Here is an 18826-nt window from a genome sequence, read left to right as displayed (position 1 = left end):
AGGGCCACTATATTAACACACTCACTACAGAGGGACACATTACATATACTGTATACAGACATTCTATGTCACACAAAAGTAGCAAAAATAGCCGATCTACAAGCTCAAAACGTGTTTTGAGCTTGTAGATCTGCTATTTTTGATATTTTTGAAATGGAATCCCGATTCCTTTGTTCCAAAATCATTTAGGATTTGTAATAGGATTTTTTTCAATTGTAATCCAACAGGATTAGTTTTTTTTATCAGAGTATCCTTCATTCACCCTGCAGGGCAGCTCATTAATGTAATCCAGAACACCTGGTGGTGGGTGTGACTTCAGGAAGCTGGCTGCTAGGCTACAAACAAACAGCATTTATAGATTATGCTACAAACAGCTCCAGTAATGGTGTAATGTGTAGATTGATGGTGTAGTTCATAGATTAGTTTACAAACAGCACTAACGGTGTAGTTTATAGACTGTAGTGTAGTTTGGTGTAGATTAGAAGAACTATCTGACATCGTGACAAACTGTTCAGTCTCATCTGTTGACTTGTTGACACATTTCTACCATCTGCAGCTGAGGTGAGTTAAAACCCTGCATTATAGATACACCCTGCATATATGTGAGCTTGTAGATCTGCTTTTTTCTTGTTTTTTTGACATTTTTTTTGGCCCAAATATGGATGCCAGGTTGAAAGTGGTTTTGATTAATGAGGTATTTATTGAAATGATGTCACAATGCATGATAAAACACAATGATACACTTAACGTCTCTAAGGGGTTAAACTGTAAAGCCTGAGGCTTATTTCCATGGTGGTCCCTTGTTTCGGGGGAGGGGGGGGGTACAATAGGTACAACAACATAAAAAATAAGGGTTAGAATATCAGGGGTGATGTTTTGTTGTTGTCGGGCAGAAACCTTATCTCCTTATTTTAACTTTCTTCCTAAATGAATGCCGTACTTCACCATTCTGTCACACAAGTTAATCTCTCAGATTCTGCTCTGAGATAGTACAAACAGCAGAGGGCGCTGTTTTTCCTTCTCATTTGGCTTTGGGTTCCCAGATTGCACAAAAGTAGCAAAAATAGCCGACCTACAAGCTCAAAACGTGTCGCGGTGCGTTTTGAGCTTGTAGATCTGTTATTTTTGCTACTTTTGCTATTTTTTTAACTGGAATCCAGATTTTTTTTTCTGCTATTTTTTAAATGGAATCCTGAAAAGTGAAATTTTTATTTAATTTCAAATGCATTTAGTTATACTTTTGTTAACTTTATGAACTTAAATACAAATCCATTGGACATAAAAAAGACAATATAATGTTAATACTAGTCATTAAGCTACTAATACAGACTGAAGTCATTAAAGCGGGTCATGTTTACATGTTAGGAATCATAACAGCTGAAATTAATAATATATATATATATATATATATATATATATATATATATATATATATATATATATATATATATATATATATATATGTATACACTATTCTGATATTAACCTGTGGGCCGCATTAAGTGAAGGTGGGGGCCGCCAGTTGCCCATGTATGGGTTAGTTAGATCATTAATTTATATTAAGGGATATAAACCTTATAATTAAGGGATAGAAACCAAAAAGGAAAGCCAATCCTGACACTGAATGTCTTGGATACACATGCATACATTCAGATGAGTTACAGAATCTGCTGGTTTACAGGTACCTGTAACAATGGGCAGCAGGTATGGGGAACCATCAGGTGGCTCTGCAGAGCGCTGGACCAACAAGGTAAAGTACTTTATTGTCTCCGCCAGGCCGAAAGGCATGGCGAGAGAGTATGTTTTACCCCCTGTCTGTCCGTCCGTCAGTGTGTCCGTCCGCTCTCTGTCTGTTAGCAGCTAATCTCCGGCACCGTTGGCCCGGTCGCTGCGAAACTGTGCACACACACTCCCTGGATGCCAATTCAGAACCTCTGCCCCAATGTTTTTACATGGGCCTGTTATAGCGCCACCAGGAGGCAGATTTGTGCCAAACCCATTTTTTGATATTACTCCTACAGATTTTATCCAAACATCACGCAAATAAGTACATAGTATCTCTATAGTCATGTGATTAACACGGATCTGTCCGATTTTCCATATTCCATCCTGATTGGCTAAGATTGGCTTCCAAAGTTTGCAGGATTGGTCCGTTTTGAACAAAATGCCTCAAATCATGAACACAGCTTGCGATTTCCGTGAAATTTCACACACACATTCCCACTAGGCCAAGGAAGAAATGCGACCCTTTTAAAATTTGCCTGTTATAGCGCCACCAGCAGGTCTAATTTAGAAAAACACATTTTTGGCACAAAATGCCTCAAATCATGAATGCAGTGTCCGATTGCCGTGAAAGGCCTAAGAAGAAATGGCACTCTTTTCACATTGGCCTATTATAGCGCCACCAGGAGGCCACAATAACGTACCTGACCTGGCGGGTTTTCTAGTTTAGATCTCATCTCATGTTTATAAAGCTCATGTTGCAGAGGTTCTAATGTTTATAAAGCTCATGTTACAGAGGTTCTCATGTTTATAAAGCTCATGTTGCAGAGGTTCTAATGTTTATAAAGCGCATGTTACAGAGGTTCTCATGTTTATAAAGCTCATGTTGCAGAGGTTCTCATGTTTATAAAGCTCATGTTACAGAGGTTCTCATGTTTATAAAGCTCATGTTGCAGAGGTTCTCATGTTTATAAAGCTCACTGTTGCAGAGGTTCTCATGTTTATAAAGCTCATGTTGCAGAGGTTCTCATGTTTATAAAGCTCACTGTTGCAGAGGTTCTCATGTTTATAAAGCTCATGTTGCAGAGGTTCTCATGTTTATAAAGCTCATGTTGCAGAGGTTCTAATGTTTATAAAGCTCACTGTTGCAGAGGTTCTCATGTTTATAAAACTCATGTTGCAGAGGTTCTAATGTTTATAAAGCTCACTGTTGCAGAGGTTCTCATGTTTATAAAGCTCACTGTTGCAGAGGTTCTCATGTTTATAAAGCTCATGTTGCAGAGGTTCTCATGTTTATAAAGCTCACTGTTGCAGAGGTTCTCATGTTTATAAAGCTCACTGTTGCAGAGGTTCTCATGTTTATAAAGCTCATGTTGCAGAGGTTCTAATGTTTATAAAGCTCACTGTTGCAGAGGTTCTCATGTTTATAAAGCTCATGTTGCAGAGGTTCTCATGTTTATAAAGCTCACTGTTGCAGAGGTTCTCATGTTTATAAAGCTCATGTTGCAGAGGTTCTCATGTTTATAAAGCTCATGTTGCAGAGGTTCTCATGTTTATAAAGCTCTTGTTGCAGAGGTTCTCATGTTTATAAAGCTCATGTTGCAGAGGTTCTCATGTTTATAAAGCTCTTGTTGCAGAGGTTCTCATGTTTATAAAGTTCACTGTTGCAGAGGTTCTCATGTTTATAAAGCTCACTGTTGCAGAGGTTCTCATGTTTATAAAGCTCATGTTGCAGAGGTTCTCATGTTTATAAAGCTCATGTTGCAGAGGTTCTCATGTTTATAAAGCTCATGTTGCAGAGGTTCTCATGTTTATAAAGCTCATGTTGCAGAGGTTCTCATGTTTATAAAGCTCATGTTGCAGAGGTTCTCATGTTTATAAAGCTCATGTTGCAGAGGTTCTCATGTTTATAAAGCTCTTGTTGCAGAGGTTCTCATGTTTATAAAGTTCACTGTTGCAGAGGTTCTCATGTTTATAAAGCTCACTGTTGCAGAGGTTCTCATGTTTATAAAGCTTATGTTGCAGAGGTTCTCATGTTTATAAAGCTCATGTTGCAGAGGTTCTCAAACATTTTCGTGTCAGGGACCACCAGATTTATATACAGAAAGAATAGCTGATCTACAAGCTCACAACGTGTGACGTTGTGACACGTTTTGAGCCCCTTTCGGAACCCTGAATACCTTTTTTATATTTGGGAGGGCGGTATCCAGGGTCCCTTGACAGTCAATCCACTCTCCCATGTACCCGCTGGTACCACTGTCTGGTCTCGGACAGATATAACGTCGCTTAAGTGTTGCAGAGATTTTTCAAAGATACTCCCAGATGCAGGAGGCTCCGGCGGAAACGTGCGTTGATCGGCGCTAAACGGCGTTACCATTAAACATGTTATATCCATATTTTAACATTAAGTTCTCTTCTCTTCCCCGCCTCCCCCGTCTTCTGATTTGCTAGATGCACTTTTCCATCCAATCACAAAACGGGGGAGGTGGGACATGGTGCTCCAGAGATAGATCGCAGAGATACCAACACAGTAATCTAATACTTTAGTTTATATTAACAGTAGTTAATGTAGTATGTTAATGTAACATGTTAGATTATTAGTAGTTAATGTAATATGGTAATGTAATATGTTAATGTAACATGTTAATATAACATGTTAGATTATTAGTAGTTAATGTAACATGTTAATGTAACATGTTAGATTATTAGTAGTTAATGTAACATGTTAATGTAACATGTTAGATTATTAGTAGTTAATGTAACATGTTAATGTAACATGTTAGATTATTAGTAGTTAATGTAACATGTTAATGTAACATGTTAGATTATTAGTAGTTAAAGTGTCATTGCTTTGCTCTGGTCCCAGAGGTCATCTGTCCAGATCGTACCGTGCACCGTGTCCCACATCCTGTCTGCTACTGACCTCTGTGACGTCAGCCAGGTAAGTGTACACAACACCACGTCTTTATGTAAATGTACACAACATCACGTCTTTATGTAAATGTACACAACACCACGTCTTTATGTAAATGTACACAACACCACGTCTTTATGTAAATGTACACAACACCACGTCTTTATGTAAATGTACACGACACCACGTCTTTACGTAAATGTACACAACACCACGTCTTTATGTAAATGTACACGACACCACGTCTTTACGTAAATGTACACGACACCACGTCTTTATGTAAATGTACACGACACCACGTCTTTACGTAAATGTACACGACACCACGTCTTTATGTAAATGTACACGACACCACGTCTTTATGTAAATGTACACGACACCACGTCTTTACGTAAATGTACACGACACCACGTCTTTATGTAAATGTACACGACACCACGTCTTTATGTAAATGTACACGACACCACGTCTTACGTAAATGTACACGACACCACGTCTTTATGTAAATGTACACAACACCACGTCTTTATGTAAATGTACACGACACCACGTCTTTATGTAAATGTACACAACACCGCGTCTTTACGTAAATGTACACGACACCACGTCCACGACACCACGTCTTTATGTAAATGTACACAACACCACGTCTTACGTAAATGTACACGACATCACGTCTTTACGTAAATGTACACGACACCACGTCTTACGTAAATGTACACGACATCACGTCTTACGTAAATGTACACGACACCACGTCTTACGTAAATGTACACGACACCACGTCTTACGTAAATGTACACGACACCACGTCTTACGTAAATGTACACGACACCACGTCTTTACGTAAATGTGCACAACACCACGTCTTTACGTAAATGTACACGACACCACGTCTTTATGTAAATGTACACAACACCACGTCTTTATGTAAATGTACACGACACCACGTCTTACGTAAATGTACACGACACCACGTCTTTATGTAAATGTACACGACACCACGTCTTTATGTAAATGTACACGGCACCACGTCTTTACGTAAATGTACACGACACCACGTCTTTATTTAAATGTACACGACACCACGTCTTACGTAAATGTACACGACACCACGTCTTTATGTAAATGTACACGACACCACGTCTTACGTAAATGTACACGACACCACGTCTTTATGTAAATGTACACGACACCACGTCTTTATGTAAATGTACACGACACCACGTCTTACGTAAATGTACACGACACCACGTCTTTACGTAAATGTACACGACACCACGTCTTACGTAAATGTACACAACATCACGTCTTTATGTAAATGTACACGACACCACGTCTTTATGTAAATGTACACGACACCACGTCTTACGTAAATGTACACGACACCACGTCTTTATGTAAATGTACACGACACCACGTCTTTATGTAAATGTACACAACACCACGTCTTACGTAAATGTACACGACACCACGTCTTACGTAAATGTACACGACACCACGTCTTACGTAAATGTACACGACACCACGTCTTACGTAAATGTACACGACACCACGTCTTACGTAAATGTACACGACACCACGTCTTATGTAAATGTACACGACACCACGTCTTTACGTAAATGTACATGACACCACGTCTTTATGTAAATGTACACGACACCACGTCTTACGTAAATGTACACGACATCACGTCTTACGTAAGACGTAAATGTACACGACACCACGTCTTTACGTAAATGTACACGACACCACGTCTTTATGTAAATGTACACGACACCACGTCTTTACGTAAATGTACACGACACCACGTCTTTACGTAAATGTACACGACACCACGTCTTTACGTAACTGTACACGACACCACGTCTTTATGTAAATGTACACGACACCACGTCTTTACGTAAATGTACACGACATCACATCAGTGTGCTGTGTTGTTGCAGGTGTCTATTGCAGTGTAACAGTGTGTTGTGGTGTTGCAGGTGTCTATTGCAGTGTAACATTGTGTTGTGTTGTGTTGTTGCAGGTGTCTATTGCAGTGTAACAGTGTGTTGTGTTGTTGCAGGTGTCTATTGCAGTGTAACAGTGTGTTGTGTTGTTGCAGGTGTCTATTGCAGTGTAACAGTGTGTTGTGTTGTTGCAGGTGTCTATTGCAGTGTAACAGTGTGTTGTGTTGTGTTGTTGCAGGTGTCTATTGCAGTGTAACAGTGTGTTGTGTTGTTGCAGGTGTCTATTGCAGTGTAACAGTGTGTTGTGTTGTTGCAGGTGTCTATTGCAGTGTAACAGTGTGTTGTGTTGTTGCAGGTGTCTATTGCAGTGTAACAGTGTGTTGTGTTGTTGCAGGTGTCTATTGCAGTGTAACAGTGTGTTGTGTTGTTGCAGGTGTCTATTGTAGGCGTGGTCATCAGACAGGAAGTCCTGGTCAATAACATTCAGTACCAGGTGGACGACATGACCGCTGCTCCTCTCACTGTAAAACACTGGATGGACACTCAGGTAGTTTGTCTTAAATAACAGATCTTCAAGCTCACAATGCGTTGTGGCGTGTTGTGAACTTGTAGATCCGTCTATGTTGTAAAATGTTGATGCTATTGTTAAAGTGGTTGATAAATATACAGTCATTATAACAGAATGGTGTGGAGCGGCATCTGGCCAGTCCTGGAACCTATGTGAAAGTGTCAGGAACTGTGCAGACCTTCCAGGTATGGGATAGATGAACTTACAGTATGTTAAAGAACTGTGCAGACCTTCCAGGTATGGGATAGATGAACTTACAGTATGTTAAAGAACTGTGCAGACCTTCAAGGTATGGGATAGATGAACTTAACAGTATGTTAAAGAACTGTGCAGACCTTCCAGGTATGGGATAGATGAACTTAACAGTATGTTACAGAACTGTGCAGACCTTCCAGGTATGGGATAGATGAACTTAACAGTATGTTAAAGAACTGTGCAGACCTTCCAGGTATGGGATAGATGAACTTAACAGTATGTTAAAGAACTGTGCAGACCTTCCAGGTATGGGATAGATGAACTTAACTGTATGTTAAAGAACTGTGCAGACCTTCCAGGTATGGGATAGATGAACTTAACTGTATGTTAAAGAACTGTGCAGACCTTCCAGGTATGGGATAGATGAACTTAACTGTATGTTAAAGAACTGTGCAGACCTTCCAGGTATGGGATAGATGAACTTAACAGTATGTTAAAGAACTGTGCAGACCTTCCAGGTATGGGATAGATGAACTTAACAGTATGTTAAAGAACTGTGCAGACCTTCCAGGTATGGGATAGATGAACTTACAGTATGATAAAGAACTGTGCAGACCTTCCAGGTATGGGATAGATGAACTTACAATATGTTAAAGAACTGTGCAGACCTCCCAGGTATGGGATAGATGAACTTACAGTATGTTAAAGAACTGTGCAGAAGGTATTTTCTCTGCTGTATAATGGTGCGTTCACACAAGCAGATTAAATGATACATGCTACCATTCATTTTCAATGGAAACCAGCGACATGAAGATACAAAGATACATCTAACGTTTGTAGCTGTAGCTCTAGCGTCAAAGATACAAAACAAAGCTACAAATTGAAGATGAGCTGTGTTCAACTTCTAGATACAAAGATACAACTGTAGCTCTGATGTCCGCACGTTTGATGACGTCAACGACCGCGTTGAGCAACACAGATACAAAGCAACACAGCGACAAAGATGTGGTGTATTTTTGTATCTTTGTATCTTTGTATCTTTGTATTTTTGTATCTTTGTATCTTTGTATCTTTTAATCTGCCCGTGTGAATGCACCATAAGGGTATTTTCTCTGCTGCATAAGGGTGAAATGAGACTTGTGGCCAACAACGTGCGTTGCATGGAGGATCACAATGAGATCACGTCTCACATGCTGGAGGTGGTACACGCCCACATGACGCAGTTTGGAAGGGTATGACATCATCTATGACATCATCTCGTGTTCATGTGGACATCGTCTCTGTCCTTTGAACTTGAACTCTGTTGAACTGAACATTGTGGTCACCAGGCAGGTGACACGGCCACCTCGATGACATCATCATCATCATCATCATCATCATCATCATCATCGGGTCACCTGAATAAGAGCAGGGATGGAGGTTATGACATCACACTGAGATATGGTCTGTCCAGCGTTCACAGCCAGGTCAGTGTCTTTGATAAACAGCCTTATTCATGGAACACGTCTGTGTCGTCTTCACTTTTATTTGGCTATTTAAAAAAAAATAGTGAACATTTTGTGCAAATCTTTGAATGTATATTTTTAAAGTGAACGTTTGTAACTCTAATCTGTGCTTCTGGGGGGGGGGGGGGGGGTCCCTGGAGGGTCCCTGGAGGGTCCCTGGAACAAAACATTTTGAGATGGGCGTCCGTGGCCAAATACATATCTAATTATTTATTTTTCTAAATCCTAACAGTATGTTTCTATATCAGTGGTGCTCCAACTTTTCCATGTCAAGGACTCTCCAAAATGATATGTATTTGGCTGCGGACCCCCATCTCCAGATATGTTGTTCCAGGGACCCCCCATGAGCACAGATCGGAGTTAAAGTGTTGGCTTTATGGGCGCGGTGGTGCAGTCTGTAGCGCTGTCGCCTCACTGTGGGCGCTGGGGGCGTGTCTTCTCCAACGCGTCATCAGTGCCCATACTCTAGGTGGGGTTGGTGAAAGGGCCTTTCTGTGTGGAGTTTGCATGTTCTCCCCGTGTCTCCTAGGGTAGGTACCCTCACATGTTCTCCCTGTGTCTCCTAGGGTAGGTACCCTCACATGTTCTCCCCGTGTCTCCTAGGGTAGGTACCCTCACATGTTCTCCCCGTGTCTCCTAGGGTAGGTACCCTCACATGTTCTCCCCGTGTCTCCTAGGGTAGGTACCCTCACATGTTCTCCCCGTGTCTCCTAGGGTAGGTACCCTCACATGTTCTCCCTGTGTCTCCTAGGGTAGGTACCCTCACATGTTCTCCCCGTGTCTCCTAGGGTAGGTACCCTCACATGTTCTCCCCGTGTCTCCTAGGGTAGGTACCCTCACATGTTCTCCCCGTGTCTCCTAGGGTAGGTACCCTCACATGTTCTCCCCGTGTCTCCTAGGGTAGGTACCCTCACATGTTCTCCCCGTGTCTCCTAGGGTAGGTACCCTCACATGTTCTCCCCGTGTCTCCTAGGGTAGGTACCCTCACATGTTCTCCCCGTGTCTCCTAGGGTAGGTACCCTCACATGTTCTCCCCGTGTCTCCTAGGGTAGGTACCCTCACATGTTCTCCCCGTGTCTCCTAGGGTAGGTACCCTCACATGTTCTCCCCGTGTCTCCTAGGGTAGGTACCCTCACATGTTCTCCCCGTGTCTCCTAGGGTAGGTAACCTCACATGTTCTCCCCGTGTCTCCTAGGGTAGGTACCCTCACATGTTCTCCCCGTGTCTCCTAGGGTAGGTACCCGCACATGTTCTCCCCGTGTCTCCTAGGGTAGGTAACCTCACATGTTCTCCCCGTGTCTCCTAGGGTAGGTAACCTCACATGTTCTCCCCGTGTCTCCTAGGGTAGGTAACCTCACATGTTCTCCCCGTGTCTCCTAGGGTAGGTACCCTCACATGTTCTCCCTGTGTCTCCTAGGGTAGGTACCCTCACATGTTCTCCCTGTGTCTCCTAGGGTAGGTACCCTCACATGTTCTCCCTGTGTCTCCTAGGGTAGGTACCCTCACATGTTCTCCCCGTGTCTCCTAGGGTAGGTAACCTCACATGTTCTCCCTGTGTCTCCTAGGGTAGGTACCCTCACATGTTCTCCCCGTGTCTCCTAGGGTAGGTACCCTCACATGTTCTCCCCGTGTCTCCTAGGGTAGGTACCCTCACATGTTCTCCCTGTGTCTCCTAGGGTAGGTAACCTCACATGTTCTCCCTGTGTCTCCTAGGGTAGGTAACCTCACATGTTCTCCCCGTGTCTCCTAGGGTAGGTAACCTCACATGTTCTCCCCGTGTCTCCTAGGGTAGGTAACCTCACATGTTCTCCCCGTGTCTCCTAGGGTAGGTACCCTCACATGTTCTCCACGTGTCTCCTAGGGTAGGTACCCTCACATGTTCTCCCTGTGTCTCCTAGGGTAGGTATCCTCACATGTTCTCCCCGTGTCTCCTAGGGTAGGTATCCTCACATGTTCTCCCCGTGTCTCCTAGGGTAGGTACCCTCACATGTTCTCCCCGTGTCTCCTAGGGTAGGTACCCTCACATGTTCTCCCTGTGTCTCCTAGGGTAGGTATCCTCACATGTTCTCCCCGTGTCTCCTAGGGTAGGTACCCTCACATGTTCTCCCCGTGTCTCCTAGGGTAGGTACCCTCACATGTTCTCCCTGTGTCTCCTAGGGTAGGTACCCTCACATGTTCTCCCTGTGTCTCCTAGGTTAGGTACCCTCACATGTTCTCCCCGTGTCTCCTAGGGTAGGTACCCTCACATGTTCTCCCTGTGTCTCCTAGGGTAGGTATCCTCACATGTTCTCCCCGTGTCTCCTAGGGTAGGTACCCTCACATGTTCTCCCCGTGTCTCCTAGGGTAGGTACCCTCACATGTTCTCCCTGTGTCTCCTAGGGTAGGTACCCTCACATGTTCTCCCTGTGTCTCCTAGGTTAGGTACCCTCACATGTTCTCCCCGTGTCTCCTAGGGTAGGTACCCTCACATGTTCTCCCCGTGTCTCCTAGGGTAGGTACCCTCACATGTTCTCCCTGTGTCTCCTAGGGTAGGTACCCTCACATGTTCTCCCTGTGTCTCCTAGGGTAGGTACCCTCACATGTTCTCCCTGTGTCTCCTAGGTTAGGTACCCTCACAAAAACATGTAGTAATCCTCTATACTGCCACCTGACAGGGGGAAACGCCCCCCCCCCCCCCCCCCCCCCCATCAGGTGGTAAGAAGCGGCCTGCTCACTCCTCATGCATTGAAGGAGGCGTGAGCTCAGTTCGGGCCTCAGTAGCGCCTAGGATTACAATTTTGGCAATTGGCACTGGGTGAAAAAGATGTTTTTCCAAGATGTATCCCACCAAAAATGGTGGGATAAAAACAAAATGTTGTTTTTAGGTGTTGAATGTAATAAGTTAGAATGATTTCGTGGTGTTTTTAGGTGTTGAATGTAATAAGTTACAATGATTTCATGGTGTTTTTAGGCGTTGAATGTAATAAGTTACAATGATTTCATGGTGTTTTTAGGTGTTGAATGTAATAAGTTACAATGATTTCATGGTGTTTTTAGGTGTTGAATGTAATAAGTTACAATGATTTCATGGTGTTTTTAGGTGTTGAATGTAATAAATTACAATGATTTCGTGGTGTTTTTAGGTGTTGAATGTAATCCACACATGGACGCCATCCACACATACTGCTCATGTGACTGAAGGCATCAGCTTCAAGGATCTCTGCATCAAACTGGGAAAACTTCAGTATGCAGCCATCAGGTATGTAATAGTATTATACTATATATATGATGATTATAAACATATATATGTATTACATATGCAGCCATCAGCAGGTATGTAATATATATATATGTATATATGTATATATATGATTATTATAAACATATATGTATAACGATGATTATACACATCATATAATATTACTGTATTACATATGCCATCAGGTATGTAATATTATACTATTTATATGATATTCTTCAAATCACTTTTTATTTTCCTTTTTTAAATTCATGCGTGCAGTGGGTCATACAACGCACACACGCGCGCGTGCAGTTGGTCATACAACAGACACACACACACGCGTGCAGTTGGTCATACCACACACACACACACACACACACACACACACACACACACACACACACACACACACACACGCACGTGCAGTTGGTCATACAGCAGACATACACACACGCGTGCAGTTGGTCATACAGCAGACATACACACACGCGTGCAGTTGGTCATACAACAGACAGACACACACACACGCGTGCAGTTGGTCATACAACAGACAGACACACACACGCGCGTGCAGTTGGTCATACAACAGACAGACACACACACGCGTGCAGTTGGTCATACAACAGGCATACACAGAAATATACAAATACTGTAATTAAACATTTTGACTCTTCATATCAACAGAGATGCTGTGAGGTTTCTGCTGAGAGAAGGACACATCTTCACCACCGTGGATGAAGGACATTACAAGTCTTCATACGACTCTTCAGTCAATTAAAACAATATATTACAGTTTCATGTATCAGCCACTGTATGAACGTCTATGGCGTCTTAATTGAAAGTAAAGAGAATTTATCTAATTATGTTTGAATGAATCACATTGATGATACGTTTATGTTTGATTATAATTATCTTTATTTGTAATTGATTCTCACATGATGCCTGAGTGACTGTCAGTTCAATGTTGGAAGTTTGATTACATAATGATTACATTATTAATGATTACATAATCCTTAACAAAGCATCATAACTGGTCTTGTGTCTCTTGATTGCAGTGGTGGACAGTAGATATTTACATTTATTTAAAGGGATATTTGACTTTCAAACATATCTGGGCTCATTTTAACATCTAGTACTCAGGCTTTTATGTTTCACCTCAGACAGTTTAATCATGTTAGATTCATTGAAAACATCGTCCTTGGTTCTAGTGACTGATATTGTCTTTCTAATGTGTGAGGGGGCGTGTTCTAATGTGTGAGGGGGCGTGTTCTAATGTGTGAGGGGGCTTGTTCTAATGTGTGAGGGGGTGTGTTCTAATGTGTGAGGGGGCGTGTTCTAATGTGTGACGGGGCGTGTTCTAATGTGTGAGGGGGCGTGTTCTAATGTGTGAGGGGGCGTGTTCTAATGTGTGAGGGAGCGTGTTTTTTCCATTCGTTTTTTTCTCAACTTAATTCTTTTTGGGGAAATTAAAACAATAGAATTATAAAATTAATTAAGAAATTGAAAAAGTTTAGAACGATTAGAAGGACAGCATGAGTCACCAGAACCAAGGACGGGTGTTTTCAATGAATCTAACATGGTTTAAAATGGTTTGAAGTTACAATGGGTTTAGTCTGATAAAATAAAACTTAAAAAGTCAAACACAAAAGCCTGAGTAAACGTTAAAATGACCCCAAACATGTTTGAAGGTGAAATATCCCTTAAAGGTTTGTCTTTTTTTTCAAAATTGATATGAATAATTTTTTCATGACTTTCCCTCCACTAGATTTAAATTTTAATTTGAAATATCTAAATCAGAATCCTCTGTTTCTAGGAAGGGAGCCAAATGTACATATTTTATGAGTGAACCACTTTATTTTTTCTCACTTCGCTTCTGTTTCAAAAATAGTGAAAATAGCCGATCTACAAGCTCACAACACAACAGCGTATAGATGGGCTATATCACTATTTTTCAAAATGTCTGAGAATTGTAAGATGGGGCCTACATTAGTGTACAAATGTAACCAAATGGACCTGTTGGTTACATCTGTGTACAAATGTAACCAAATGGACCTGTAGGTTACATCTGTGTACAAATGTAACCAAATGGACCTGTTGGGGTTAATGTCCGTGAAGCACTTCAGTGACGCTTGATAACCACGATAAAGCTACACCCTCTGGTGTAATATTGCTTCATCTAAATACAGGCCATGTATTGATATAAGAAAAGACCACAAACTTAATTTGTAGCCCACCCCCTCGCTCCTCATATAGCCACATAAGGGCGATGCACAGGTATAGGGCCACACCCATCCAGGCACCGATGTTAGACAATCTACAAGCTCCCAATGACCGATGTTAGACGATCTACAAGCTCACACAGATGTTGATACAGTATATGAGCCAGAGAGGATGCTATCCCATACCTCGCCACTAGGAGGAAATGGTTCACATGTCCGGTGTCCGAAGTGGACACAGTTTGATGTCACGATCACTGCTGCTGCTATTATTAGTTAATTAATAGTGTGGTGCAGTGTGATGCAGTGGTGCAGTGTGATGAATTGTGATGCAGTGTGATGCAGTGGTGCAGTGTGATGAATTGTGATGCAGTGTGATGCAGTGGTGCAGTGTGATGAATTGTGATGCAGTGTGGTGCAGTGTGATGCAGTGTGATGAATTGTGATGCAGTGTGGTGCAGTGTGGTGCAGTGTGATGCAGTGGTGCAGTGTGATGAATTGTGATGCAGTGTGGTGCAGTGTGATGCAGTGGTGCAGTGTGATGCAGTGTGGTGCAGTGTGATGAATTGTGATGCAGTGTGGTGCAGTGTGGTGCAGTGTGATGAATTGTGATGCAGTGTGGTGCAGTGTGGTGCAGTGTGATGAATTGTGATGAATTGTGATGCAGTGTGGTGCAGTGTGATGAATTGTGATGCAGTGTGGTGCAGTGTGATGAATTGTGATGCAGTGTGGTGCAGTGTGATGCAGTGTGGTGCAGTGTGGTGCAGTGTGATGAATTGTGATGCAGTGTGGTGCAGTGTGATGCAGTGTGATGCAGTGTGGTGCAGTGTGGTGCAGTGTGATGAATTGTGATGAATTGTGATGCAGTGTGGTGCAGTGTGATGAATTGTGATGCAGTGTGGTGCAGTGTGGTGAATTGTGATGCAGTGTGGTGCAGTGTGGTGAATTGTGATGCAGTGTGGTGCAGTGTGATGAATTGTGATGCAGTGTGATGCAGTGTGGTGCAGTGTGGTGCAGTGTGATGCAGTGTGGTGCAGTGTGGTGCAGTGGTGCAGTGTGGTGCAGTGTGATGAATTGTGATGCAGTGTGATGCAGTGTGGTGCAGTGTGATGCAGTGTGGTGCAGTGTGATGAATTGTGGTGCAGTGTGATGAATTGTGATGCAGTGTGATGCATACTAACTATAACAAAGACTTTATAACAGACTAAGTTAAGGTATTATAATGTGCTGTTCCACTGAGCTTATAATGTATTATGACCTGCACTTAATTATAATAATTCATAAACCTTGTTATAAGTTGTCATGCATAAATATAAACATTTATAACGAGTGTTATGAAGCCTTATTAGTGAATTATAATGCATTATAAAAGAGATTATAATGCATTATAGACCCGACCTTAAAGTAAAGTGTTGAAACATGATTTTCTTTTCTTTTCTTTTGTTTGTTCTCATGACACTTTAGTGTTTTCTTCTCATGTCTTCACACATTATTCCACGTTATTGAATGAGTACCACTTAAAAGCGGAGGTAAAGAGCACATTTGGTATGCTCTTATTTCACGCTACACAAATCAATTCGCACAAATAGCAGATCTACAAGCTCAGCGCGTTGTGAGCCTGTAGATCCGCTATTTTGGGTGTTCAAGTGGTGTTCAAGGGGTTAACGAAAGTGGCATTTTAAGTTTTAAGCTTTTTTTGATTGTTGGTTAATCGCAATTATTTTTGTATGTAATATTCATATGTTTCCTAATCCTGAGCGTTCAATCATTCACACACACACACACACACACACACACACACACACACACACACACACACACACACACACACACACACGCTCAAAGAGAGAGTAAAAGTTAAACCTAACACAGTGAAACTCTTTCTTCACTAAAACAAGGCTGTGAATCTGAAAGGAATCTAATAAAGAGACTTAGTAGTAGTTTATGACAAAAGCTCAAATCAATTTATCCTCTTTTCTATTTTTATAACCAGAAGGAGCAGCTTTCCATTCTCATATTCATAAAGGTTGATTAACAATGACGTCACGCCAGTTATTAGACTTTAATCTGTGTTTTGATATCGTCTTCGTCCTCTTATCTAACTCTTTAACCTTTTGTGTTTTTTTCTCAAATTAACGTCCGACTTGACCATACTACAGCGTCACACAGAAAGAGCAGATCTACAAGCTTGTTTTCTTTATTGATTGATTGATTGAATACTTTATTAGCACAGGAAAGTACAGTTCTGGTCTGTTAAGAGGATTTTAAACCTAGATCTGCTATTTTAGCTATTTTTTTATTTGAATCCTGAAAAGTAACATATGAACATATGAGGTTTATATATGTTCATTCATTTGATATGTTTTCATATGATGATGATTATCAGCAGAGCTACGAGAGCGAGGGTCTCTGGAGAGACAGACGGACCCCCGCTGGGACACTTTACCTTTCATCTATTCACTCTGTTACTGTACCAACATGTCATGGTTGTTGTACCAACATGTCATGGTTGTCATGGTTACTGTACCAACATGCCATGGTTACTGTACCAGCAGTCTACAGTACAGTCATAATTAACTATTTCTTTATTTCTTTTAAAACAAACAGCTTTGATGGTAGAGAGTCTCTCTGAGAGAGAGAGAGAGAGAGAGAGAGAGAGAGAGAGAGAGAGAGAGAGCGCTAAACATGGGTCCCAACCCACTGTTTTGGAACCAGTGTTCTAAATAGAGACACCTTTATGGCAGCATGTTGCAATGTGTGTGATTAACCACCAGGGGGCACCATTTGGTGGGAAATCCTCTCTAGACACATTTGCTACAATGTTTCCATCTCAGCACAGATCATAATATATATATATATATATATATATATATATATATATATATATATATATATATATATATATATATATATATATATATATCTGAATACAAAGCGACAGACAGACAGACAGGCCTTGAATAACTTGCATTATTACATTTCACATATATATATAAATATTTCACTCATTCAAACACAAGTGTCTCTCTCTATAGAACTATAGGGTTAGTGTCTCTATAGAACTATAGGGTTAGTGTCTCTGATAGAACTATAGGTTATTGTCTCTATAGAACTATAGGGTAGTGTCTCTATAGAACTATAGGGTTAGTGTCTCTATAGAACTAGGCTCTGAATCTGCTTTTTCTCTTTCATTTCATATTTTAATGGTCTCAAGTGGTTGTGAATGGAAGCTTGCAGTACCCACCTTCCACCTGTAGGGTCTCCCACGCTCCGTGCTGCGCTGTGCGGGGCGGGGGGGGGGCGGCGCGCGAGGGGGGGGGGGCTGATGCAGATAAATGTTCACTCACCTCGTTAATCAAATCTGCATGAGTGCTCGTCAGGTTGCCATGGCAATAATTATCAGAGCTGCCTAATAACTTCCTCAATTGCTTAATGATATACGACCCTGTGAACTAGCCTGGGTTCTCTCTCTCTCTCTCTCTCTCTCTAATCAAGTTTGTTGTTGTTTTAATTCTCTCATTCTCATCTCTCCCTGGTGTTAACCCCGTGACCGCCAAGATAATAGAAATGATGGAGAAATTAAATTCTCAGCACCCCCCCCCACACACACACACACACACCACACACACACACAACACACACACACACACACACACACACCACCACACACACACACACACACACAACACACACACACACACATGCCTGTACACTTTAAAACGAGGGTAAAACCGTGACACCCATATAAGTTCACAACACAACAGCAGTACTTATAACACTAATAATAACACTGAAAGTTAGTACAGAGTAATCATGTCTTAGTTGTGTGAGTGGGCGTGTGCTTAGAAAGAGCAGATCTACAAGCTAACAATGCAGATTCACATCCCAACATGTTGATAGCTACTTGTATCTGTTGATAGCTTGTAGATATTTGTTTGCATGTAATAATGTCCAAGTATGGAATATATACATTATAGGCTCAATAATATAGACTTTTCTCAGTCAAATACAAATCATGTTCATTATAACTTAGCTCAAAGTTACTTGGATTAATAACTGTAATAGCATTACTGAGATCAGATAACACAGGGAAGCTGTTAGAACCTTCTCTAAACACTCTGGACAACGCTCCACACGTCCTAGACTCTTCTCTCTTCTCTAAAACACTCTGGACAACGCTCCACACGTCTAGACTCTTTTCCTTCTCTCATAAAACACTCTGGACAACTCTCCACACTCTAGACTCTTCTCTCTTCTCTAAAACACCCTGGACAACGCTCCACACGACTCCTACACTCTCTTCGCCCTTCTCTAAAACACCCTGGACAACGCTCACAACGTCCTGGACTCTTCTCTCTTCTCTAAAACACCCCTGGACAACGCTCCACACGATCCTACACTCTTCGGCCCTTCTCTAAAACACCCTGGACAACGCTCGCACACGTCCTACACTCTCTTCGCCCTTCTCTAAAACACCCTGGACAGACGCTCCACACGTCCTACACTCTTCGCCTTCTCTAAAACACCCTGGACA

At 41.8% G+C, this 18826-nt stretch overlaps 1 protein-coding gene across 1 annotated transcript; it reads left to right on the top strand.

The window, feature by feature from the left end:
* Positions 1 to 1693: 1693 nt before the first annotated feature.
* On the top strand, positions 1694 to 12854 carry LOC308094866 (replication protein A 32 kDa subunit-like; the record flags this gene model as incomplete). Its single annotated transcript, XM_080441689.1, has 10 exons — positions 1694 to 1750; positions 4589 to 4663; positions 6666 to 6679; positions 6783 to 6840; positions 7022 to 7135; positions 7270 to 7341; positions 8476 to 8583; positions 8680 to 8817; positions 11979 to 12094; positions 12761 to 12854. 10 exons carry the CDS (start codon positions 1694 to 1696, stop codon positions 12852 to 12854), a joined length of 846 nt encoding a protein of 281 aa, XP_080297815.1.
* Positions 12855 to 18826: the final 5972 nt, after the last annotated feature.

Source organism: Gymnoscopelus braueri (genome assembly GCF_963280865.1).
Source record: "Gymnoscopelus braueri genome assembly, chromosome: 11".
Taxonomy (NCBI): Eukaryota; Metazoa; Chordata; class Actinopteri; order Myctophiformes; family Myctophidae; genus Gymnoscopelus; species Gymnoscopelus braueri.
This window is presented reverse-complemented; position numbering and strand designations above follow the sequence as displayed.